The following is a 27363-nucleotide window of genomic DNA, read 5'->3' as shown; positions in this document are numbered from 1 at the left end:
CTGTTGAGATAGTCCAAAAAATCTTGGTGTCAATCTCTTTCCAAGTTTGACTTTCATAGAAACCATTTGGCCCACATTCTGGTTTCAGATGCATTCCTGGGAATTAGCACCCAGTTTTCTAGGAACAACCTATTCTGGGAACACTCCGCCATACAATATTTCAGAGAACTAAATTTCACTGGAATTTTTGATTTAGGAAAGTGTGATTTTGAAAGTCAAGCCAGTGGGAGATACAGCCAACAAATAAAGTTTATTACCATGAGAAATGCAGACCTTCAAGGAAAAGCTGAGATGTCAGTAAAGTCGTCACTTAGGCTGTGCTAAAAAGATTACATCCACACTGAACTCTATGTATGTGGAGCACCTACTGCCAGGTCTTATAAACTGCTGAGTTCACACATAGAATCACACACCTCATTTTACAGATGAGGGTTGAACACCCTGAATCATAATGACAGAATTTTAATGTCTTCACACATACACTAAAATCATTGCCTTGATGAGTTGTGGTTTTACAGGACAAGACCCCCATGTGTTACTCAGTGAAGCCTCTGTTTATGGTGCTGTTTTTACAGGTCTATAAAATATTAGTCTGAACCACTCTGCTCTTGTGTGTGTGAAAAAGCCACATCTGAAGCCTTCTGGTTTGTCATGAGTGGCTGTGGGGAATAAGGGCTAATGCCGTGGCTTGGGACCCTTCCTACAACAACACAGACTCCTTCGAGGGTCCCACTGTGACAGCCAAGACCACTGCTTGGACCTTGCCTGCTGTATATACAGCAGGCAACATCAAACACACTACAGGGGACCTGTGCTGTGTTTACTGACTGACCTGTCTGGTCACTTGCCAACAGCAGCTTCGAGACACAAGTCATTCCTCTGACATCAGTGCAAGTCTCAGTCTGCGTGGGGATAGAAGGTAGAGCTGTGTGAAGCAGAAAGAAGCCATAATCCAACCATAGCAAATGCTCATGCACATACCTCTGGTTTCTAGAGAGGGAGAGGAAGTTTGGGGAAACTTGCAGCATGTCTGTCTTGCATAACCTTCACAAACGATAGATAGGAACAAACTGCACGTCCCTATCTGTCTTTTGTCCTATATACAGACTTCTCTGTTCTCTTGCATCAGAACACTTTTACAAGCTTCTTCAACTTTTGGTTAACGAATCAATAGCTGACTGGATTATAATAATCCCCCAAATCAGTGCTAACTCTGCAGGCAATGCCACTAAAGCTACTCCCTCCAGAGACCAGGACCGCTGCTCCCTTACCAGACACTCAGAGAGATAGAGCTGCACAGGGACAGAGAGGAAGGAAAGCACAAGTCTTGATTCATCTGTATTCATTTATTCATCACCCCCCACAGAGTCAAATCAAATTTCTAGCAGCTTTAGAGCACAAACAGAAAAGTCAAACGTCTATAAGCTCTCGATATATTTCCACTCACACTGCCAAGAGCTCTGCTCATTTTGAATGTGTGGAGGGCAAAGCCAGCACATACCATAACAGGTACACTTAAAACCAACATAGAAGATAAACTCCACCAAGCAGATTTTCTTATTTGTGTTTCTTGGAAAGGCTGTGTGTAACTATATAAACCAAAGATGCAAAAAGGACTTTTTGTTTTTCTAATGAAAAGCATTTGTACCCCTTACTCTGCAGACAGGCACAACTAATGCACCTAATGCTTTGCACATCATTACAAGGAGAATGTTTGTAATCTAACATACACACAACATATAAACAGACTGAGTTATATTTGTATATTCAATGAATAACTGCGTCTCTAAAAAATGTAAATAACTCAAAAAGACAAACTGAATCTGCAGAGGGGATATAAACCATGAGAAAATAACTATGTGAGAGAGAAAAGGAAGGAGGAGAAGAATTGGACAATGAGGTATGATAATGGAAGATGGCCCAGGGCTTTGAATCTGGTGTACATTCCATATGCACCACTTTGTGCACTAGATGCATGCATTTGCCACACACACACACGCACACGCACACACGCAGTACAAAGTGCATCCCATCCACCAACCCAGCAGGAGGAATGTGGGTCCAGTAAATATCTAGAAGGAGAGAGTTGACAGATGGCAGTGCTGAACACAATAATTACCACATACTTCCCACCACTGTGCATGTCTGCTACATCCTCAGCTCCTCAGGCCAACTCCCTCTAACCCAAACCAACGGTGCACATTCAACCAGCAAATAGCCCACATAGCAACTTTATCCAGCTAAGGTCTTCACAAACAAGCCAGACGTTTGGTTATCGGCTGAACATAACCCACATATAGACTGGCTTGCTTTTAACCAAAGGCATTAGCCCAAAGACATATACAGTAGTTTTAACCTAATTTGAATCATACTGCAAGCGAGATCTGCTCAGACCACAGAAGCCTGTAACCACAGAAGCACCAGAGGAGCCATTGTCTGCCCCTCTCACCAAACCTACCATGACAGACTCCACTGAGACCACGTTTAGACCTGGGGCTGCTTCTCACACCATAAAAGCTCAACTTCAATTCACTAGTTGTCTGCATCTCCCACCCAACCCACAGGTATGACTGCACACGCTGGAATGGCCAAGACAGCATAATCATCAGACTGGAGGTTAGAATCCGCAACCATGAAGATGAGTGGCGCCCACCATCGCAGCGTCATGAAAGCTAAGCTGCACCTCGCTGAGGCTCTGTGGACCTTAAAAATGTCTATGTGGTCTCCCTTGATGGACAGTTCAGAGCCAAAAAAGTGGTCTACACTGGAGGAGGACATCAACATTGCATTAAGTACTTATGGATCGAGTTTATTTCAACTTGTTGCACAAGAGCGGCAGAGCTTCAAAATGTTTACAGCAGCGTCCTCAACCTTGGGATCGAGATGCTATTTGTGGTTGCTTAATATGCAAACAGGGTCATGGGAGATTTGTCAAACTGCTGCATAAATGTCAGAGTTTTAAATACATCCAAATGCCCAAGTGATTTATTTGGAGCTTTGTCTTTGCTCTTGAAAACAGAATTGCAACATACAGAATTTGGGGATCTGAAATCTGGGTCAAAAAGTTTCAGAAACCTCAGTCCAGACATAAGAAAGAAGTTAGCCTTGTTGCTTTGAAAACCACCCAACCCCACAGAGAACAGATTTATTAAATGACTCAGTAAAAGGTGCTCACAGGCAATGGAAAAGTCAGGGTTTAAGGGATAGATAAGGGATTGTGAGCTGGATAAAAGTGTGTTCTGTGTGTGCACAAACAACTGAAGGCAGCCTGTTCCCTCTCTCTGACTGTGATCTTTCAGCACAAGGTAATAATAATGAAGGATGAACTGGCCTTCCAGGGTTCACTGAGTTGGTCTACAAGTAAGCCCCTGACCCCCCTCTGTGCACTCAGCTCTGATGCTTGCCCATGCCAGCAATGTTCACACATACAGATACAAACACAAACACTCAGGCAAGGCCTGCAAACTGGTAGCAGGTTGTCCAACATTCCTGACCTGGATGACATTAGCTAAATTTGGAGATTCGTCCTCACCAGAAAAAGACTTGAGCACTGGTTATTTATTCAAATGCCTTAAATGACCTATGTTTATGATTTTCTGAGTAGGACCTCGTACGACCTTGTGAATTATGACTGTTGTCTGTCAAAAGCAAAGGTGGAAGCGGCATAATGTTGCTAATGCACCACAAATCCACTTAGGGTAGAGGTCTGGGTGGATGTTAGAGTGACACCAGTGGCCGTAGTTCACCTCTTGTTTACTACCAACTGTAAACATTGTTTTATTGAAACATGACCGTGATCCTCCACTTAACCTATATAATTTTTTTTAGTATCATTCCACAATCTTTTTCTCACTTTTACTAAGACACCACTCCATACTAGCTGAGGGACTCTAGAGAAGGTAATATAAGTCTCTTGGCAATTTAGTTCTCAACTTTAGTCCAGAAGGAAGACATTTTGTACAGATAATCAAGGTCCCCAATGGATTAGTGACCTCCTGACTTTTCTCCGAGCCTTAATGTGAGGTTGACACTTATGTTTTCGGGTGAAAGCTCAACTCAACTATTTCAGCAAGTGTGAGCCTTAATTACTTTGGTGATCCACTGCATATTTTGTGTTTAGGCAAGCAATAACTAACAAATCTTAGGATACTAAGCTAAAAATAATCATTTGCTATATATAAAGATGGATGACCTCTCCATGATAGCACCTTTTGGTGTCGCTCTGGCTGTCGTGATCTTGCTATTGACTGATTTCATCTAACTTCTGGCTAAGTCAAAAATCAATAAAAGAGGGAAGCAGCACCAGTCAATCAAAGATGCATGCTTTACTTGAGACCTTAATGCAATTTCATTCCCTCCACAGTTTTCCTAAACATGTAAATTAGCTATAGAGACTAAAACAGTTTTTATCTCAGGCTGTATGCATGTCTATTTCTGCAGTAAAGTTGACTCTTTTAACATGGACGTCTATAGTGATTGACACACTTTTGGAGTCAGCCTCTAGTGGACATTTGAGGAACTGCACCATTTGGTCTTTCTAAATTGACTTAATTTTTTTTTAGCTGTGGACGTTCCCACTTGGAACTATTGAAAGTAGTAAACATTTCACCTGCTAAACACCAACATATTCAATTTTCCATTTTTCATTTTGACATTAGCATTTAGCTTACAGCTTCACTGTGCAGTTCAGACTCTGAGAGCTGATCGGCTCACTTTAGACTTCTAGCCTTGGATTTACACTATCTGTGATCTTTGTAAACATTAAATATAATTAACAAAGTAGTTTCCTAAACCAAACCTTAACCATATATGTGACATATGTAGATCAGAAAACCATCAAATGACTAATTCTTGTGATGGTCAAATGCATTTTGAATAGCATTGAAAAAGTTGCCATCCCACTGATAAGGGCACAGGATCAGCACCTATATTAGTCATTTTAGAGGTATGTTGTGTAACAAGTAATAAAGTCAGCCAACACCTCTGATACAGACTAATTTAGCGTTGGCTGAGAGAGATTCATAGCTTCTCGTTTCATCCAAAAGCCCCCTCAGAACTTTTATATGCAGTTCATGGTATTTATCCAACTGCTCCTGTGTGATTTTGGTCCAGCACCTCTAGATTTTTCCTTACTGTTGTTTCTCCCACTTATAGTTCTTACTTTATCCTATCTGTTTCTCTCTCCCTCCTTTAGTTTCTCTTGGGTGAAGTGCAGTAGAGAGGGGAGAGAGAGTGAGTAAGCCTTCCAACCCCATAAGACTGGACTCTATCAGCCATGCAGAGTCAGTGATGGAACCACAAGCCTTGGTAACCACACTCACAAATGCTTATGTCAGATGTTATAAAGTGCCCATGTGGGCCTCATGAAGGACCCCTGTGTGCCATCTCTAATAAAGAGCCCTTTTTATTCCCACGGCAACTCACAGAGCGGTCTGGCGAGGGCCTCACTCCTAAAAATAAAGAAATATGCATATGCATTTTAGGAATTGGTATATTTTTGTCGCGGAGAATTCATGCACGCTCACTGATGTTACACCAAAGATTTATTCATGAGAGAAATTTTAAAAAGGAGGCACTTCATGGGTTTTAATTTAAGTGATTCATTACATCTTTCCAGTCTGACAAAAGCACTAAAATAGGCAGTCCTCTGGCCCTTTTTTTTTTTCGGACGGCATTGGGATGAGGTTGGAAACATGTTGGTCAGCAATGCTGTTTACAGAACTGCCAAGCACATAAATTCATCTGCACTCCCTGTAAGCTGACATATTGTCAAAATAGTAGCACTTAATCAGTGAGATTTCTCCAAGGAGCAAAATGCAAAGAGCAAACAGAAACACCCATGTTCAGCTCATACCTCCCATGAGTCTCGCCCAGAAATTTGTGTCCTAAAGCATTTCTGACACGTGAAATGAAGACACAGTTAACCAGTTGAAGTGAATGGGAAATGTTGGAGCAAGATGCTACTTAAAAAGCATATGTTTTTTGGGGAACTATAACACATTTCCCTCTTAAAGTGGTTCTTATCAACCATTCACATGGTCATTTTTCTCTTGGTAATGAACCAAGCGAGAATCATTATCTGAATCTGCATCTCCATTCAGCCCCAGGGAGCATTTTAACATCTTTCAGTGTATTGTTTTGGTGTTCCAGCTCCTACATTATTTCTTAAATAACTATCACTGCTCTTGTAGTGTCATTTTTGGCTGCAGAAGATCGCTGTAGTGACTAGCTGCTTAAAACATTCAACAAGTAAAGATACAGTGTTTTCCTCAAGAGTACAGAAGACAGATCTCAAAGAAAAGTGGAGTTTATTTATTTTTGGGTGACCACTCCAAATAAAAATGAGGTTAAGGTGATGAAAAATATAGGCACCAAAACAGACGCTCAGTGCAACAAAATGTACCTGCGATACACAAGTTTGAAAACCTGCAATAATTAAACCAGACTGAGCCCTCCTGTGATCCTTAATTAGACTAATTGGGTGAACATGGTTGCAAAAGGGCCTGTAAGCATCAGAACGTTCTCAGTTTTTGACTTCTCTGCATGCCTGCATTGTGGTGCCTCATTGAAAATAATTGCCAGCTGAAGCAAAAATCTGATTGTGATTCTTCACAAAGATGGAAAATGATACAGGGAGCTGTCAAAACACAGCAGTTGCAGCAATAATCAGGAGGCTTAGAATGAGCCATAGTAAGGATAAGCAGAGACTCAGTGGCCTACCTCTCAAAATATTGCCACTGAAAGTGCACTGCTTGCACAATCTAGCTCTAAAGCACAGAGGGGTTATGAGTGAAAATCAGATTTTCTGACCGCTCAGACTGTGTGAAAGACATGATGCAAAATGTCAGCATCTATATCCAAGAAAGAAACCCTTGCTTGCTCTTTGGCACAAAAGGACAGAATTAATAAATGTGATAGAAGCCTTTTGAATACTGAGAGCATGTTCTTTGATCAAATGAGACTAATAGACTTTTTTGGGCTCAGATTTGGTCCTGCATGTTTGCTGTGAACATGACCAGGAGTACCTCAGTGAGCACATAGTCCTGGTAGTGAAGAATGGTGGTGAGAGTGTGAAGATGTGGGGCTGCATGAAAACAGAGGGTGTTGGTTAGATGAGATTAATAGATGGCACCATGAATTCCTACGGATGTGCAAAAGTACTGCCTGACAGGAAGATTCTTAGTCTGCAGAAGAGAAATCCATCCGTCCATCCTTTATCTATACAACGCTTAATCCCCTATTAGGGTCGCGGGGGTTGGAGTCTATCAAAGCTGACACCCTGGACAATTTAGAGTCATCATTTAACCTCAGCATGTTTTTAGACTGTGGGAGGAAGCCGGAGTACCTGGAGAAAACCTATGCATGCACAGGGAGAGCATGCAAACTTCGTGCCAAAAGATCCCGGGAAGACCGAGAAGCGAACCAGGAATCTTGTAGCTGCAAGGCGAAAGTGCTAACCACCAAGCCACTGTGCAGCTCCAGAAAAGAAATATTCCAGGAGAATAATGACCAAAAACAAACTGACAAAATCACACAAGAGTTGTACAGATTTTTTTTTTATATATTAAAACTGCTACCTGCAAAATACAGTATGTTGCTTCACATTTCCTGAAGAGTTCTCTTAGAACACCATTTCAAATTTGGTATCCTTTTTTTTCTGAGTGAGGATTGTGTCTATCATCAAAAATAAACGTGGACATATGAATTTAAATCTCATTAATGGAAAACGTGGACTTTTGTTGGGCTGACCTCCTACTGTCAATTCAACCTGTATTTTTTTCCTTTTGATGCTAAACATGGGGCAAGACCCATTTTCTATTGAATATGGGTCACTTTTGACCCATGTTGTGCATCAAAGAGTTAATATAGTAAATCTGAACAGTTTTCATAAGAACAAACACCCTACTGATCAACTTAGAAGAAGTTATGTAGTTTCTGTAATTCGATTCAATTTGTATCATTTGACATTTAGGTGGTATTTAGCAGGGGTCTTCTCATTTCTATTATACACTGTTCCTGCCAAATTAAAAGCTGAGTACAAAATGTTTTGTGTGCACAATATTAAATCTTCAAATTAGCTACTATAAATTATAACCCTTGATAAGACCTGTTGCACAGACCTCCCAGAGCTGCCATATACTCACCATTCCATACCCTCACAATGCCTGCAGAGACATAAAGGTAAACAGTAATGGCTTTTAGCTGCTCTCTGATATAGACTAAGTCCTGTTCCATCTTTACTTTATCTTCTCTCTGCTCTGAGGTTCTCCATCCTCTGCCTCCATTCCTCAGTCACTTTCTGCCTGTCATCTGTGATGCTGCCAGCAGAGCGGTAATTGGAATGTGTGCACATGTTTGCACGTGCGTGCATGTGTTCACGCAAGGCTGTGTTTGTAATGGGTGCTGCAGTGGTGGTGGCGTGGGGTTGTTGGGCCTCTGCTCCGCGGATGTCATAATTAGGAACTGGAATTCTGGGAATTCCTGGGAAGGTTAGACGGACCTAGGAGGCTTTTCATCTGCTGCATCGGCCCAACCCCCTCCCAGCCGCTGGCCTTACGGAAAAATACAACATGTTCCAACACACCACCATCACAGCAATCAATTACCCCTAACTGTAGAACACACATCGTAAACAACAAATACCCCCAAACATCCTACAATTGTATCCTCATGGCACTGAGGTTCACAAGCATCTGTGACATGTTGGTTTGATCTGGACCCAACCACTAATTCATGAGCTGGCTAATTAACCTCAACTATTCTAAATATATCATGTGCTTTATTTATACCACCATCAGACAATGGTTCCTTCCTTGGTGTTTTTGTTTTGCAAACAAGAAAAAGTGCTAAATGCATATGGTACCCCTCAACAGTAAAATAAAATGCTTTCTTTACAGACAGGTAGTCTTATACAAGCCTGTTATATTATCACCATAACAGTCCAATGCTGTTTTCGGCAAACGCAGGCGCCAGAATAAAAACAATGCTGTCCAATCAAGCCATGTCAAACAACACTTTTCTAATGAGCTACCTACCAGGCTATTATTGTTCACCAGCGCATTGTCTCACAGGGTCCAAGAACTGTCTGAGGAGCACTGGCTAATCAAAGACCCACATAAAAGTTTGGATGTTTCTCTTTCAGAATCCGACTGCTGCTTCTACGTTATGCCAGTGACTCCGGACGACCACATGAAACCAAGCTGAGAAGTTGGTGAAATGGAAATTAAATATTGTTATTCTGAGGTTTTGGCACCAAACGGCAGCAGTGAGTTAGCGCTTCTAGCCATTTTTAGCAGCTGGTTCACAATTTAAATAGGGCTTTGGTTAAAAGCCTGAAATTATGCTGGCGGTTAACACAAGTTTAACTCAATTTCTTGCTTCATTCTGAGGTGAAATATTCCATTTGTGATTGCAGTGGCCGGAAACTATGCTTGTTTTAACCATAATGATAATAGTAATAATTTCTTTGCTTATTGTTGCTTTACACGCTGATGTATGAACTTTGTAATCTTAACTTCATTCTGTTTTGAGAGTATTTGCAACAATGTTTATTCATATTAATTACAGTAATAAATGTTACTTTATCTTAACTAGCAAATTTGCTCTTTTCAATTCCTTTTTAAGAAAACTACCAGCAGAACTTTTATGATTGCATCTACCCAAATAGAGCATTTATCTGATGTTGAAGTAGCTCTGGACCTGCAGAGCTTCAACTAAATCCAATATGGTACAATCAAATACCTTACATTTGGCTGCAATCACCCAAATTTGTTGAATTCCTTTACTCATTCGCCATCCCACTACATGCTTTCACCTACAGTTGGTCAACGATGTCACGTGACTGCCTGCCTTCTCTTACAACCACTCGTTTGAGCCTTGTATTTTAAGCTCCATCAAGTTGTTTACTTCTTGTTTTGAGGAACTTAGCTGATTTGCTCTCTTGTTCAGACACCTTTGAACAGAGCTGGTTTTAAACCTGGGAGCCTGGACCTCACAGTGCTTTTTTTGCTACAGAAAATTTGAGAGAATTCGCTTTAGTGGGCCAGCTTTGGTGATGGAGGAGACATGCAAGCTGTTAGTTTTTCACAGGTTGGCCTAACATCAATGTTTAGGACGGCGTTACTTTATGGAGGTAATCACAACATGAACACATCGAAAAGCATAAAAAGATCATCAAAGTGTGGTTATAAGTGCTGAATGGTGACGACAGAAACCTTAGTGGACCACTGTGACCAATGATTCAAGTCGAGGAGGAGTTTTTGTGTTTATTTAAGGGGCCCTGTCAGTCACTTCTTTCTGTCATTGCATAAACGCTGCCAGCACAAGTGGTGCACTCACTTGGACAGGTGAAACAGGAGGAAAAAAAATGCTTCAGAAACTGCATTAGGTCAATGTGAGCTCACCTCAAAGGCATATACATTACACAGTCAGTTTATTCATTTATTTCCCATATTGCCAGCAAGTGAATAAATAAGTACATAAACTGATATATGCTGCTGCCGTATACCATCGCAAATGCATTTACACACCGGAGCCAACATTTTGGCCTTACAATGGAAAGAAGTACTGTTCCACCGCAAGAATACTGTGAGCCAGCTTGTCTTCTAACACAGTCTAATGAGGCAGGAACAAATGACTATCCACTCTAACACTCTTTCTCTACGTGCACTTCTCTGAATATTGTCAATTATCCCCCATGTCTTGGCTGACCTGACTCTGAATATGGGTCACAGGCTACACAATCACCTGGTAATTACCAGAGAGTAAACAAGCCAAGCCAGGGGAGAAGTTTTAATGATTGTCAGGCTGCCACAAAGGACCCTTCATCTCTAATGAGGGGTAAGTGTGTCATATTATGTTGCACAATTGTTGGACCTGACCATCATGATAAATATAGCATCCCTGGATCCAATATTATGGGATGAAGGCAAATTTTGGGGGGATCACTGCGATCAAATACAAGTGTAACCCAGAAAGACTCCCCTTGCTTTGCTGGCGATGTCAAAACTGACCTTACATAATAGCCTCAGCACTTTGCCCAGTTCTTGAATCAGATGATTAATTGCTCACCAGTCTTTTGAGCGGCTATGACACTATGTGCCACCCACGTAGTCCACTCTGGCCTCATGTCTCACTCTCATTAAATGGGGCCTTTGTGTCCAAGCTGCTCTCTTTTGTCCCAGCATGCCCACCTATCAGAGAGGTCGACCCCTGTGTCTCTAGCCATGATGACATCACCTCTGCCCTCATCGAGGTTGGAGCAGCCAAGGTGAGGGCTCTCATGGGCAGCTACAGCCCATCTCTTTCCCCTTATCACTCAATAACTCCTTTGTCCTGGCGAGGCCTGCGGGCTTATATGGACAGTAATGAGACGGGGCACTTTGTAATCTGCCAGCACTGTAGCAATATAACCCATACAGAGCAAACTCTATAATAGCACATTGTTTGAGGCGAGTTAAGTGAGGGTCTGAGATGTGGCGCTTTCACACCAGTTGGAATCAGAGCCCAGAGTTGGCCTGCTGAGCTGGGCCAGTAAAACCTCTCTTTTCACGAGTCAGGTGAGTTAACACACCAAAGAGTGCATTAATAGTAGAGACAGAGAAAGTGGCTCGCTGCTACAAGATTGCATGCTTTTCTTTTGCAGTATGCACATTCACAGCGAAAAAATGTCACACTTGAATGAGCTGAGATACGATTTCAACTTCTTAGACTCATAAAAGTCTCTTAAATAAAGCCAGAAATGCACAGCCACCCCGATAACACAAGAAAGCTTGTGCTAACTGAAGCTCCCAAGAAGTCAACATTTGAGTTTTCACCTCATCATATCATCATACGCAGAGAAACACACACATGCACACAGTAATAGACTGAGCCAAATTTAGAAACTAAGATATCCTCTTCAGGTTCCTCGAAGACTTTGGTACTTGATATCCCACAGCTTCTCCTTCCCACAGCCCAACACCGCTGCTCTTTCTCCTCGGTGTGATTTTATAAGCCATGCTCACACAGCGAGACCCAAAAGTCAGCTTTGATTTACTGCTCCGAGTTTTTTGTTTTGTTTTTTTGCACTTGATTGTTTATATTATTATGTTTCCGTGGCTTTATTCAGCACCATTTGAAACTGATCACCCTTTTGAACTGACCCTCTCATGCAAATAATGATATTATAGAGAGTAAACACCTGGCATGCTTGAGTAGAAATATGTCAATGAAATGGAGGCCATGTGTCAGCACACAGCTCCAGTGGCTCACGGGCTTGGCTGGCTGCATAAACGCTGTAGCACAGTGTAAAAACTCACACTCATCGTATTTGCATGTATTTTACTTTTAAAGCAATAGCTAAATATTTTTGGAAATGTACCAGATACTTCTCATGCGCAGCAGGACAGTTGTTACATATTATCCTTTGTAAGCTTCATCCTGTTTTACACTTCACTTTTTGTACAAATTCAACAAATAAGATTTAACTTTGTAATTAAATAACTGTAGAGGTGCTTTGTAGAGAATAGCCAAGCTAACTTTATAAATATAGAACTATTTCAGCTTGAATTTGTCATAATCCTCTCAGTTGCAAAATCTGACAGCAGGTTTGAAAAGCATTTTAACCTTTGGCTTAATTACACCATTTATCAGAGCCAGAGAATGTAAAACCAAAGATATTTCTTTAGATTTCCAACTTTCCAACAGTCGTTTAGCTTCTCATTTGTGGCATATTGTTGCTACATATTGTTGCTACAGTTGCTAGAAGCTTAAAATCTTCATATTTCAACAAAATGTCTTGATTTACACGCACCTTTTCCAAAATTTAACTTTGCACTGAACAGATTCTGTGAAAAACAACAAATCGTTTACTCCATGGTGCAATCACGACACAATTAGTGAGTCAGCCATGAGCTACAGTCATGTGAGAAAAATTCAGAGACTTTTCAGCTAAACTGCAAGCTGTGTTTTGACAAAACAGGTAGGAAACACATATATAAACAAAACATAAAAGGCAAATTGCATATCTAACACATTTATAGCATGTAGACATGACATTTTTCCAGTTAAAATTTAACTTAAAAATTATTTGTGGTATAACTGTGTCAAACTGCACAGAAGACAGTTTTGGGCACCCTCTACTTCTAGTCATGGTTGTGCTGTTTCCATGGAAGTGCAGGACTTTATATTGGAGTGAAAAATGAGCCTACAGTGAGTAAAAGCGTTAGCCTAGCCGCGCTAGACAACCCACGGCAACTAATTTAATTCTCTGCCAGGGTGGGTCTAGTTACCCTCCATAAGGCTCGGGGTTGGATTCTCCTAAAACTGGCCATGAAGTGTAGAGTCAAAAGGCGGGCGTAACGAAGTGACGACAGAGGCGCTACGATTCTGACAGAAACAACCGGAAACAACTAGCCTAGCCGCGCTAGACAACCCACGGCAACGAATTTAATTCTCTGCCAGGGTCGACAACAAAAACGACAACAGTCGTTGAGCTCCATTAGCACCGACTCTGAATAATCTTTCTGTTAACATGTCTGTGATATACTTGAGCTTCACCCATTGACTGTATAAATAAGGCTTCACCGAACTCCCGCATCCTCTGATTTCCGACGCTCTAGGAGCCTAATCGTTGCGCTGATTGGTTGTATACCTACCCAATTGCTACAGAGTGATTTGATAGACAACCTTTTACCCTCCCTCCCTGTCGAGCGTGCCTAGACCCTTGTGCCTTCAGAACATGGGTCTAGCAGGGCTAGGCTATAAAAGCGTAACAGGAGGAAGGTTAATTTAAAGAATCACATCACATCTTATATGTATCAGATAAAGGACCGCAATGTGGCCAAGACCATATTTGAAACTGTCATATTAAAATGAGGCAGAAATATCATCTGCAGCCATATTTTTACTGTCAGCCTATTGACAACAACAACCAAGTGTGTGAAAGGAAAGCTTTAAATGAAGCATCTGTAGGTCACTCAAGAGTTACTGTCCGCATCTTTCCACTACAAAGCCTGAATCTGTAACCAAACTACACCCACATGCTTCCCGTAAAGTTGCTATATAGAGTCTGTAAACTAGTAACATTAATTGCTGTTACAGAAGCCTCCCTCGCAGTGAAGCATCCCCCCAGTTCACACACAAATACACACATACACACACACAGCCCAGCCTGGCCTCTCTGTTGTGGTTTCATTGGTCGGTCACTTGCCAGGGCCCCAGGGGTCCCAACTCAGAACACATGTCTGCTTTCTGTATGTTTACAGTACAGCAGTCAGAGTGAATGAACGTTACGGCTATCAAAGCATACTTGTCTATTTTCTGGACAGTGTCACCAAGAGGAGACAATGCCTTTATGCAACGTAAACATGAAAGATACTCTTTAATACCTCAGAAATGGAACACATTTGAAGAGTAAAAATAAAAGAAACGCCAGCTCTCTAGTTGTCACGCGACCACCTGCGGGAAGCAGACCACAACCGTGCTCACACTTTACATGTTTGTCATCACAGGCGGTGATAACTCTGCAGATATTTAAGTGGCTGCAACAGATGAAGTCAAGCTGTGAATGACAAGTGTTCGGAGGCTGGAGGCCTTCAAATAAAGTGGTGCATCGGCCAATAAACTCAACCTATGAGTCAACATGGATGAGAAGTCCTGGAATTGCTCACATGAAAAATCTGAACATCTGTATTGATGTGCAGCTAGTCACAATATGTGATCTGTCTGAGAGGTGCAGAATAGTCACTAAAACGAAGGTTGAAGTGAGATTTTCCCGTCAAATTCACTGATTTGCTTCGACATATGCTGTAACTGGCCATTTGCAGTGGAAAACATGTACTCAGAGAATATCTTAATTCTTGAGAATAAAGTTTTAAATCGGGATGCTCATTCATTTGGTCCGTCAAACCGCTGAATGTTCTTGCTCTCTGTGCCAATGCTTGGCCTTTTGTGCTGCATTCAAATCAAGTAGTATAAATGCATTCCACTTCAGAAAACCATTTTTTCCCTCCACTTTTCAACAAGGCGTTTAAGTTAAAATCATGGGTGAATGATTGTAAAAGGATAATCTAAACCTAGTTCTGCTTGGTAGTGTTAGGTTTAAGGTAGCACTTTTAACTAGACTTTAAAGAAGAAGAAAAAATAAATTAGCTCTGTCTCCACTTCTCCATTTACCTCAGTAGATTCTCTGCTGTCAAGGAGACAACTGAGGAATCTTTGTGAAATAACCTACAACAGCTAATTGGATACCTCCTGGTTGTCTGTCTTGGTTAAAGGATGTCTAATGAGGTTTTCCCATATGTCCTGAATGCAGCATCAGTAGGCAGCGGTGACGCACACGCTATTACAAGCCTGTGGTCCACTGCAGCACACTGATTGGGCCAAATCGAGGGTGTGTGGACAGCGTGGGCAGTTTTTAACAGACGTGAATTGAGCTGGAGATTCCAGTTTGTGGTGTAGGCACAACTGGACACGCACCAAGCCCATCTCCAGACGCGTGCCACGGTGCGCTACACCCTCCTGATGGAAATCCAGTGGACTTTGAAAATACTGCTGTATTGCAATTTCCGTTCATCAAAGCTGAGGCCAATTTGTGACACAGAGTCTGGAACATTTTAATTTTGATTTTTTTTTTAAAATAGTCTACACAGATGCCATGTCATATTTATGTGTTTAAATTGAAACCCTTTGCTTCTGAAGCTCATCTTTTTGTGAGATAGGAGACAAAATAGGACAAGATCATCAGAAATTCCTGACAGTAAAAGCCAACCACACTCCCCATAAGAATATAATGGGAATATTGAAATGTTGAGGTTTGCTGTGCTGCATCATCTCTTGGCCAAAATACCTCCCATTTCTCAGCTGTGGTGACTTCTCCAAAAACTCATTCCGCTGACTAAAAAACCTCAATTAAAACGATAGATACTGCCGTCTCAAGATAATAATTATCTATATTTAGAGCTATAAGTGATCATCATTTTGGTTAGGTTAGAGCAGGAGTCCAATTCCCGCTCTAGGCTAATTTTCATTGATGGTCTAAATATAGCCTGCAAGTTTTTCCAGCAGACAGAGCCAGAGCTTCCCATGAAAAGGATTTTATGAAATTTTAATGAAATGTTATGATAAACAGATTTCAAAAGTCACAGATCTATGAAATTCAGGGCGGCCACAATCAGAGGCCTGTTTGTCTGTTTCTTCCTCCGTCTGTGCTTTTTTCTTTCACACACACACACATACACACAACCACCAATCGTTTCCCCATGTTCGTTTATGGGGCGCCGGAGCAGTGGCGTAATGTATTTGTCTTGGGGGGTCTGGGATTTTAGTCGGCCCCTTTACCCCCTTCGGCTCATCGCACGCAGACGCCGAAGCACCTCCTCTGTTGTGATGTGGCTCAAGTTTGTTTCGCTCCCTGAGAGTTTTAACAGTAAACCGCCAGCTGTGGTTTTGGGAGTTTGCATATCATGTCAACAAGTTCTCTTGAGGTGCTCCCACAATCCGAGGACACGCAGGTTGGGTTAGGAGGAAGCTGCCTGTAGCTGCCGATACCAATTTATTAGTGTGTCTGTGTCGGGCCTGTTGATATCCTGCAAGTTTTGGATGTTGGGCTGCTCTAATTAAGATTAGGAGGGAACAATTAGTATCAGTGGGCCCCCTACAGGCTTGAGACCTAAGTGCAGCTCCCCACCCTGCACACCCTCATGGTCACTTCATGATGCCATTCCTTGTCCACAGCTGCAACACCAGTGACGCAGCGGCATGCCGGGGTTGCATGGCACCGCCAGCTCCCGTAGAGGCCTTTACCTGAGGAGTAGTAACACCATTAGGTCATTGGAAACATTTCGAAAGACAGAGACTTTATGTTCCTTCTCGCGGGCTCATTCAGCTCGCAGTTATTCCACATGGCATCCTCAAGTGTTGCTCTTGAAAAAGATTCCTCCGGCGTCTCCAAATGTGCAGCTCTGCCAATGTTTGTCCTCTATTCTTAGATCACTCCCTGTAGTAGTGGTTAGCAGACCTCATTGTCACAGACTAAACTGGGCATTGTGTAACAGGCCTCTTTGTATTTACTTCCCCATAAAAACTTAGTTAAAGGCGTTCTATTTATAGGAACTTCACTTGTAAGTAAACAGTTTTTTTTACAGTCTGATGTTTAAATCAGTAAAGTATTAATAGATTATTATCCTGTTGTTTGTTTGTGATTATTAGCAGAACACTGATTGCAAGAATATGCCGTACAATTATCTATATTCTGTGAAAGCAGTGCTACAGATGTCGGTTGTAGATCCACTAACTGTGCTTTTTTCAACTTTAACATCATACACTTTTCTCCAATTTGCTGCCGGACGTCTTGATCCTCCTGCTCTCACAGACAGCCCTGTATCCTGAATGAGGGCTCCAGTTTTATGGTAAAAACTGACTTTTCACTGCTGCATCTGCAGCAAAATTAAGCAACAAGTTATCTTGCAATGTATGCAAATGAATTGACCCAGTGAAGGCTTGTTAAATGATTTATTGGAGGTTATATTAGATATTGTATTACTGACATTTGTAAAATAAAAAAAATAAAAAAATCTGATTTACTTATTAAAACCCTGCTTGATCACCCAGAAATGTCACAGTCAACTTTCCTCATGACTATTGCTTTACAGGGCCAATTTTATGGCAAAAGGGGGACTTTCACTGGACACTCCCCTAAAACCTTGGACGTGGATTTCTGCGTCTCTGATTGGTTGTGCAGCCCCGACCGACAACACCTGCTTAACTCCTTCATCCAAATTGACACCCGGGGCTCTGAGAAATATAGGCAGCATCCCTTCCAGCTCATGCGTTCAGTCCCACAGCTGCCCCGTAAGATACCGAGCCGCAGCTGCGCTGATCACTGATCCAAGGTGAACCTTCACGCACACACACTGCCGGATCTTTGCTGGGAATAGAGAAGCGCGCTGTTTCGGAGACGCAATGTTGGTCAAACTGGCCGTGGCGCTGCTGGTTTTGTCAGTGCTGGAGCAAGTGGTGGTGTCGGATAATATTGATATTCACGACAGTCCTCCGGAGAAGCCTGCGAGCCAGAAAGGACGCCTCTCCCTGCAGAACACAGGTAGGAAATGTTACCACAGATGACAATTTTTTATTTCACATATATAGACCGGGTTGCAAATCTACGTGGGGTTTGTCCCGGACACGTGCTTTCTGTGTGGCTGCAAATGAAACCATGCAGGTGACACGGTTGGGCGATTTGAGAAATTCTCCCCTCGTTTTTGAACGTTTTCACACGCTCTTCGATCACTGCGAAAGGCGGTATTTTGTAAATACTCTCAGACAGAAACCCAATATGTTAGTAAACTATTAATAGAACGGCACAAGGTAATAGGTAATGTATACGGCAGCACGTCTAGGTGTGCGGGCGCGCTGCTGATCGTGTGTGCGCGGGTTATAGGTGACTGTTTAACCGGTTATCTGGAGGGGGGGGGAAAATCTGTTTTCTATGAGCTGTGAAGGCTCGAAATGATGTGTTCAAGCAGGTTAGTGGAGCAGCGATGCGTGGAGTAGTGCAGCAGTGAGCCAAGTTTAATTTACAGAAGCGACCCTGTGAGGAAATTGCGCTGAAATGTGATTAAAAGACAAGTGCGGTTCGCGTAATTTCTGCAGAAACACCACGCTGGGCGTTTTGAGTGTTCTCCCAAACTTATTCGGGCTTATTCTAATGTGCGCAGCGGGGTCATCCCACCAAGTGAACCTGCGTTTAAAGAATATCTTTATTCCACGTTGAAAAAATGGAGGGACCAACTCCAATGCAGGTTTCGCAGCAGAGACCCTGCTAACACCACTGTGTAATTCAATGCACGTTGCGGCCAAGCTCGTACGATCCAAGCACATTCCCGTGATGCCAAAACAAGCACTGCTGACAGCGGCTCACTTTTCCTGCGCACTAAAGTTCAACTCAGTGCCTACAAACCCCCGCAAGCAGCAGCAGCAGCAACGGCGGCAGCAAGCAGCTCATCCCCCTTCTCCCCCCTCCCCCCCTACTACTGCCCCCCCCAAACAGAGGCTCTTTTGTTGACAAGCATGGTTTCTAATAAGTCACATTTAATCCTTTATTTGCTGTGGTCAAGACGGTGGGGTGGGGGAAAAGAAGTCTCCTTTTACGCAACTGGTGCGCAATTCCGACAATGTTCTCACGCCCGTCAGTTATCAGCTCCAAGACAAATCACGCGTGTAATTGCGTTTTACTTAGGTCAACAGTTGGGGTTTTCATAGCCAAACTGAAACTCTATATGGTGTCTTGGCTACCAGCCTAACCTGCAATTTGCCATTTACATTTCAAATTAAAAGCACTCCAGAGGATGTCACACATGGAAGCAGTGACAGGTTGTCTGCTTGTCTTATAGAACAATCCAAAATAAAAGACATTTTTGCTTGCTTTTTTTTGGCATTTATGTCCCAATAAAATGTTTTGCCCCTATATTTAATAGTAAAATGAAAAAGGTGCTTGAGGGCCAGCAAGTGCTGTACAAGAGATATCATATATTCACATGACATGTACTTAAATAGTCCCCTTTTTGCCTGCATTGCTGCTGTTGCACTCCTCCTCACTAAGCTAATGTTGCAGCTTTAATATTGCATTTTCAGTATGCTATCTCCGTGAGTGTACAAATGCAGCAATTAGAGACTTGTTGATGCACATTTAGTTAACAGACATTGACTGAAATGACTGCATTTGGCTGTATCTGCAATGCACCATCCCATCTCAATGCTAGGCAGTGCAGATGGATTGTGGTGCAGAATGACACAGTAATATCTGTCACCAAGTGTTCCTCTGCAGGAACCCCCTCAGCTTTGGGAAATTAGACGTCTCCCCGCTCCCGAAACACCCCCCCCCCCCCCCCCCCCCCTCCACTCTGCTGCATCCGTTTTCTCTCTGAGACTCCGGGTCATGAGCGCACGAACGACCGCCTGCGTCTGTGGAAATAGTTATACGCCACATCAGCTTTGTGATTCGTGCAGCAATCGGTGCTGAAGTAGAGTTGTGCCTCCAAGCTGTATGGTCTTCACTGCCAACATGTCTGTAACAATCTGTGCGCTGTCTCTGCTGTGAACAGATGATAAGGTCCCTCCCCTAACCTGTTCTCTATTTCCAGCTGAGATCCAGCACTGCCTGGTGAGTGCAGGAGATGTCGGCTGTGGTGTGTTTGAGTGCTTTGAGAATAACTCCTGCGAGATACGAGGGCTACAGGAAATCTGCATGACGTTCCTGCACAACGCTGGCAAATTTGACTCTCAGGTACTAAACTGTTCTGTCTGTTTGCAAAAAATGGTATAACCAGAGGCAACATTCCTCCTCCTCCTTTTCATCGGTTCACTGCTCCACACTTGTCATTTTTCTGCATAAATCAAAACATATCTTTTTTTTTATGAATGCGATCATCCATACACTTATCTAATAATCTCTTTTCCTTTCTTGGAAGTTCATTTGCCTCTCGGTAGACTGATGTGTGGACAGTTAGGACCAAGGGTCATGAGCCAGCTGGCCAGAAGCCCAGTTAGCTCCCTTTTCATACATAGCGGAGGTTGAAGCCCTGCCAAGCCAGGCTCGAGTGGGGTGTTAATATGTCTATAGGGTCACTTACTAGGAACTTAGCATCCTTGGCAGAGGAATCCAGAAGGCTTCACCAGAAGAATGGCACAATTTGACTATTCATGCAGAATTTCATCTCCCATTTCTTTGCAAGATCAGTATACATTCATATAGCACAACCAGAACATGGCATCTCCAAAACTATCGTACATGTATACATCAACACCACACGGATCCAGAGTATCTTCTTGTTCTTTACAAGATGTGCTAGTCCTAAGCGCTTCAAGAGTCTTTGTCTCTGTGTGCACACAGGGGAAGTCCTTCATCAAAGATGCTTTGAAATGTATGGCACACGGTTTACGGCACAAGTTCAGCTGCATCAGCAGGAAGTGTGTGTCCATTAAGGAGATGGTGTTTCAGCTCCAGAGAGATTGCTACATCAGACACAACCTGTGCTCTGCTGCTAAAGAGAACGTGGCCGTCATGGTGGAGATGATCCACTTCCAAGACCTGTTCCCTAAAGGGTAAGTGGCTGGTCTGGACCGCCTGGGGTTTTCTCTCACCTGTCTCCATTTATTTGTCATTTGCCAGACCTTGATGTATTGTACATTAAATCACAGGATTCATGTGAGTAATCTGACTCTCTCTGCCCAGTCCATATGTGGAGCTGGTGAATATCCTCCTGGGCTGTGGAGAGGAGGTGAAGGAGGCTCTGACCCGGAGCGTCCGGCTGCAGTGCGAGCAGAACTGGGGCGCTCTGTGCGACAGCCTGAGCCTCTGCTCTTCGCTCGCCCCGTCTCCCGCCAGCTCCGCTGTCGAACACCACCGCCACGCCTTGCCTTCCCACCCTGAGCCGGAACACCCTCGCCCTCCACGGCAAGGCGACAAGGACAAAGCTGGTAAGGTGGGCTTCAGCGGCCACCCACGCAACCGCAGTCAGGGACCCCGGCGCCACGGTCCAGAAGTCGGAGTGGTGGCTGAGCAGGAAGACCCTAAGGCCACCGACATCCGGAGGTGAAAGCTCAGGAGATGCTACTGACCTTTGACCCCTTACACCATTTAAAAGCCACATTTGCAGACTTATGTACACCTCTACACGATAACACATCCTCACACACAAACGCACATTTGTCCATACAAATTCCCAGACAGACTGAACAGAAGGAAACAAGCCCCGACCTTCCCTGTCCTTATTCCACCCTCTCCAGTCATTCCAGCAGTCCCACATGGTAAACTTGCAGGGTAATTGTGGTGTAGCTTGTACTGTTATGCCAGACTGTAGGCCACAATTTTTATTTTTTAAATTGAATAACAATTGTTATTATCATGATTATTTCAACTGTTAGGACAATTTTGGCTCTAATATAGCATTTCTCAAATCATACTTACTGTAAGATTTGATTATATTTGTATTATTTATTTTATTCTTTATGCAATGTTGAAATATCAAAGTGTACATAGAAATATACTTATCTATATTTATATAAACATGTATAAATATAGTTACAATATGCAATACTGATATACTATAGATGACATAGTATATGGTGTGCTGTTTGTTGTTCTCTTCACAGTATTGCACCATCACACATTGGTCTGTAGATATGTAACATACACCATTTGCTGTTTCAAAGTGGGAATATGTATTATAACTTTAGATACTTGATGATTAAATACAAATTGTACAGGTTTTAAGTCCAGTTCTGGCACATATGAATTTTAGTGCATGATGGCCATAAAGCCAACAAACTTGTGCATTCTTAAAGTGAAAATCCACTCTAAAGAGGATGCAAATGTAATACTATGAATATGAACAGTTATTTCACACTTGTATGTATTGATAAGTCTCTTGCAAAGCTAGAAAAAGGAGAGCCAAGACTGATCTCTGATGTCATCCAGCGCTGCTGTGTGGGCGGCGGTGAATGGAAACGAGCATAGCAGACGCAGTTTTATGGACTCTATACGTTTCATACGTTTTAGTTATACTCAGACATGTGTCTTATTTTAATGCAAAAAAAAACGTATCGCATCACTCTCAACGTTTATAGAGCTTCAGAAACTGTCTCAGAGACATTACAGATCAATGTCATGTGTATAGCTTCAGGAGACATTGCAACTGAATTGTCAAATGTAATGCGCTCTCTTTGTTTTCCATCTAGCTATCAGTGAAGTGCAGCGATAAGAGAGGATGCTGAATATCAAATGTAAAAATCACAAACATCAAGGTGCCTAAACTTGTTAAATGTTCACAGTGACCGCTTCTCTGTGATTTAAGTGAATGGATGATACTGTGTCACGGCGAGATTTGGTGTTGACCTATTTTGCGATGGTGTTGAGCCACAAAAGTCTTAGATTTTGCACTTTGGATGATTGTCAGTTTGTGTTCGACTGCTGCATCTTGACAAATATGACCACATTAGCAAAGTAGTCATCGTCTCATTAGAGGCTATTTCATATTTCACAACTTGGTTTTCCTTATCAAAGGCAAGTCCTGCATCCCCACATGCTCCTTAGGACCAGATTGAGCCGATTCTTTACTGGAGCCATGCTACTTTTTCTCCCTTTCTGTCCCAGGGGGCAGGAAGGAGGCTTGACAGAAACCCTCCAGATCTCTGGCCCCTCTAAATTAGCCCTTATTCCTCTCTGGTCCCTTACCTAGGTCAGACATGAAGGCCTGTTATTCTACCCGTTAGAGCCGCAGGCAACACAGCGAGGACCCAGGAACTGGGTTAAGTCCACACACGGGGGCTCTGGCGCTGTTATTCTAAATGTTATATTTACCGAGGCCACCAGAGAATTCCTCTGGGCCGCAGCCAAGAGCCAGCAACTAGCAGAGAGGAGTGGAGCAAGAAGAAGAGAGACGTGCTCGACGTCTTCTTTTAGTTTTTTTAATGTGATGATTCACTCTGTCTTTACTTCTCTGTGTACTCTTCTTCTTCGCTTCCTCCTTCAGTTCACAGACAGGCTTTTGACCATTCCAGGCCAGTCATATGCTTCAGTTTTGGAAGTGCAGTTTATGAGCACCACATGCTGAGGAGTGCTCGGTGCAAAATGAATATAAAACATGCTCAGATTTTGTGGCTCAAATAAGGGTTTTCACTTTTTTTTCCTGATATACTTACAGTAAGGTGCAGTTGTTCCTCCCAGTCATTTAGAGATTATTATAAGTGAGGCTTTTATTTTATTTTATTTTTTATTCTGTTGTGGAAGTTGGGATTCCTGTGACATCCCAGCACAAGACATAAGCTAATCCTATTGAGAATGTACTGTATGTGTGTAAAGTGACAATCTGTTATGCTCCCTGTCATTAGGTTTGATATGGCTTTTTGTAATAATGTAGTTGCTTGAATGGCTTTTCTGTATGTGTTCACAGGAAAATAAAACTAACCATGTTTCCTGTATTGTTAGAGCTCCATCACCACATTACTTGTTTTCTTCTGTTAAGCACAAGGACTCCACCGCTTCAAAAATACAGAACATCGTCTAGAAGTTTGTAACTCACTTGTAAGACATCAGGCATATTGACTCCATCAATATCTTTGGACTCTTGAAGTCAGATGTATCTTGTTATCATTAAAGTATTTTTGTCTCTATTTTGTACATTTTGTGTCTTTCAAGCTAGTTTTTTTTTAATTGAGTAAAAAGGAGGTGAAACATTCATTCAACATTCATCTAAGCAGGTTAGCAGAGAAGTCCTTGATGTCTCAGGTGTACACACAGGTTAAAAGACACCCCATTCTCGTTTGACTTGTCGCCTCATTTCTGACAGTGAAATACGGGCTGTGTTTAAAGTTTCAAGGACTGGAAATATCCTCCCTATTGAAAAGCCTAAACATTTGCGTCAGCAACTCTGGATTGTGTGCAATGCTGGGGGTGGGTTGAGGGTGTCGGTTTTTATGAGTTGTCCCAACAGTGTACATTGCCTCACCAAACATTTAGACAGTGCTCTAATTTGAAAGGTAGGCTTCCAACTGTTGTCTGATGGGTTCAAAGTCATTCTCGGGAAAAGTTCGGTCTCCTGAGGTGCATTTGAAGGATATATAGGGGAGTCTGTCACACAAATTGTGCCCTCTCTTTTTTCTTTCCCCAGTTTGTGAACAGTGTGACAGGGAGGAAGGATGGCTACATGCCACATCATAACATACCGCAGAGCTTCTGTAATATCAGCACCTCTGCAGTTCAGTGTGATTCTGCTTTGCACGGCCTGTCACAGTGCCACAAACCATCTCTGAGTGTGTAGTGATGCTAAACCACCACTGGGTGGCGACATCTCTTCGCCCATTGACATACAAAGCAGATGGTGGAAGCAGGTGCAGGTATTTGATTTTTTTTTTTTTGAATTGGGGTGAATTGAGTTTCTAAATTAAATCTGCAAAATCTTTTAAACCTGACTTGAGTAAAAGTAAAGCAGCTTCACAGTGTCCTCTATTCTCTTACAAGAAGAACATAACAACAGCATCTCTCCAAACATTAAAATCTGTTTATTCATCACAAGGAATGCTGCAAAGCCTTTAAAAACAAAGCTCTGTACTATAGCTGAAAAGATACCTCTGTGGCCTGTGACAGAGCTTTACAAAGTATTAAACAAAAAAAATGATGGTGTCCTCAGGGTTGTATCAGTTTGGGCTTGAGACTTCAAGTTTTCAATAGAAGCTGTGCAAACTTGGGTTGTGGAATGTGAAAGAAGTCAGTATCTAGGAGGCCGGGAGGGTTTAATGAAAGATGCCCTCGATTTGCATTTTGGGAAAGTTGGATTTTTTTTTGTTTTGACCCACATTAGGGACTAAAAGTCAAGATAACTCATTCTGCACTTCTTTAATTTTCACTATCTTGAAGCCACTGGATTACCCCTCTAATCAGATTCTCTGTTATCTCTTTGATACATAGCAAAAGAAAAGAGAGATTAACCTAAATGAATTCATCTTCCTCCATTTACAATAAATGTATCTTTGTGTTCAGAGCTCATTTTGAAATGTGTTGGCATTTTTATCACTCATATATACAGCTTTAAATGTCTGTATGGCATGTGAAGTATTTTTATCCAAACACTGTGCTGTGCATTGTTGGTCAGGGAGCTGACAAGCAAGGCCACAGTGTGGTGTGATACATTCTCTGTATGGTACACAGTTTGGGGGGAGAAATTATGCTTTGTCACACTCAGGTTCATACAGCAACACCTGGAGTCTGAGATGATAACCTCCTGACAAAACAATGGGGCTGCTGGCTGGACTAGAAATCACCCGGCTTACATGGCTGATATGGCAACAGAGCTCTATCAATATGGAGGCGGCCAACATCCCACGTGAGCAGCAGCAGCAGCAGAGACACTCTGTGACTCCGAGCAGAGAAACCTGAGCTCGTCGGCCCCAGGCACATTGTGAACGTCTGTCCTGAGCTCCAGTGTGACCTAATGAATTAATGACTGGGTGCCTAAGTTTCATGGATGAATCATTTAAGAACCATTTGGGGTGAAAGAATGCACCCCACTTTTGTCTCGTAGAGAACACAAATGTCCTGCATTGACCTAAAGCTGGCATGATAATACTTCTAAATGCTGTGTGTATCACATAATCATGTCTACCTGCTTAGCGGCATAAAATGAGTGGAACCTCTGCAGCACAGCCGACACTCGCCAGGGAATAGAGAGTGTTGCTCTCAGGGAAGGGAAAAAAAATGCTGACACAACTAACTTTGCTTGACAGCCTCAAAAGGCTTAAAGCAGACAGCAGGACAGAGAGCGAAACGCACATTCAGACACACAAATCCCATGTACGCCAACAGCTTCCTCACTCGGTTGGCACATAATGTTAAAGCAGTAACACCTGGACCAGCTGTCTATTAATTTTTACAAGAAACCAGAAGTTCAAGAGACGAGGTTGTGCTGTTAAACCACCCCGACAGGCCCTGCAGCACATGGGAGTGGGGTGGGGTGATGTGTGTTGCTGTTCCTACAGGATACAAATGAAGGGTGGGTCTGCCTTGGGAGACTGGAACACTGTGTTAACAAGACAAACTCAACAAGTAAATAATACTAATACTCTAAGAATTGGGTGGAAAGTGAGTGAAACTGAGTAGATTTCCAGCGACTCCTGCTTGCTTGAGTATATTCTAAAACCAGTAGGTCTGCTTTTATCTTTATTTATTTATTTTATCACTCTCATTCCACAAGATTGTGTTTAATGCACAGTCATGAGAATTTTCTATTTGAGCTTGCTATAAGTCAAAATGGCTGCTAAGCTGTACTATGTGCATGCTCCTAATGAGCCTCTGTTGCTTGAGTAGTTTTAAACACAAGTAATTTTACTCCCACTTGAGTAATGTATACTGTAGGTAGCAAGAACAATGCTTCTGAGCAGGATAATCTTTCATCTCCCGGTGAATAAACGACATGTAAGATGTTAATGGCTCCGCATAGTGACACTTTGGTTTGCAGGTAGACAAGAGATGAAGGAGAGTGACTGTCATCCTGCGTTTTACTAAGTGAAGGTATGATATGATGGTATGATCGAAGCACAGGACAGATCTCACCAAAGTAAAATGAATCAAGCTCTCAAGCTCGATTACGTTCTGAAAATAGCAGCAGCTTATTTTAATGAGATTGCTATGCAGTACTTTGCTGTGGATCTGGGTTATAGCAGTTCAACAAAATCCACCCATCACTCCACTCATCTGTCTGTCCATCTAGATAAAATGCATTGCTTTTCGGGGCCTGTCTCATACACCAGTCCTGAATGCCTAAAAGCTGAGGTGGAGGAAAAAAATATTTGCTTAGCCAAATGAACTCATCTGCATTTGAAACATAT

General features: G+C 42.4%; 2 protein-coding genes and 1 long non-coding RNA gene across 4 annotated transcripts in view; 2 read left to right on the top strand and 1 right to left on the bottom strand.

The window, feature by feature from the left end:
• The window catches only part of LOC110956344 (uncharacterized), a 31296-nt gene extending 21712 nt beyond the window's left edge, over positions 1 to 9584 (top strand). The window contains exons 3-4 of the long non-coding RNA XR_007944618.1: positions 2565 to 5307; positions 9143 to 9584. This is a non-coding gene — a long non-coding RNA (uncharacterized LOC110956344). The remainder of the gene's footprint in view (positions 1 to 2564; positions 5308 to 9142) is intronic.
• The window catches only part of sncb (synuclein, beta), a 223853-nt gene that overhangs the window by 44159 nt on the left and 152331 nt on the right, over positions 1 to 27363 (bottom strand). The gene's annotated exons all lie outside the window — the stretch shown is intronic.
• On the top strand, positions 17677 to 24153 carry stc2a (stanniocalcin 2a). Its single transcript, XM_022201736.2, has 4 exons — positions 17677 to 18082; positions 20124 to 20266; positions 20873 to 21084; positions 21215 to 24153. The coding sequence occupies exons 1-4, from the start codon at positions 17944 to 17946 to the stop codon at positions 21576 to 21578; spliced, it is 858 nt and encodes a 285-aa protein (XP_022057428.1). The 5' UTR covers positions 17677 to 17943; the 3' UTR covers positions 21579 to 24153.

The sequence above is a fragment of the Acanthochromis polyacanthus genome, chromosome 10 (assembly GCF_021347895.1).
Source record: "Acanthochromis polyacanthus isolate Apoly-LR-REF ecotype Palm Island chromosome 10, KAUST_Apoly_ChrSc, whole genome shotgun sequence".
NCBI lineage: Eukaryota > Metazoa > Chordata > Actinopteri > Pomacentridae > Acanthochromis > Acanthochromis polyacanthus.
The sequence above is the reverse complement of the archived record's forward strand: the minus strand, read 5'-3'. Positions and strand labels throughout refer to the sequence as shown.

Bases quoted from the DNA above. Each gene is read 5' to 3' on its own strand.
- stc2a (XM_022201736.2), top strand. From the start codon at position 17,944: ATGTTGGTCAAACTGGCCGTGGCGCTGCTGGTTTTGTCAGTGCTGGAG. The intron at 20,267-20,872 runs GTACTAAACTGT...GTGTGCACACAG, and splicing joins CTGGCAAATTTGACTCTCAG to GGGAAGTCCTTCATCAAAGA. The intron at 21,085-21,214 runs GTAAGTGGCTGG...CTCTCTGCCCAG, and splicing joins CAAGACCTGTTCCCTAAAGG to TCCATATGTGGAGCTGGTGA.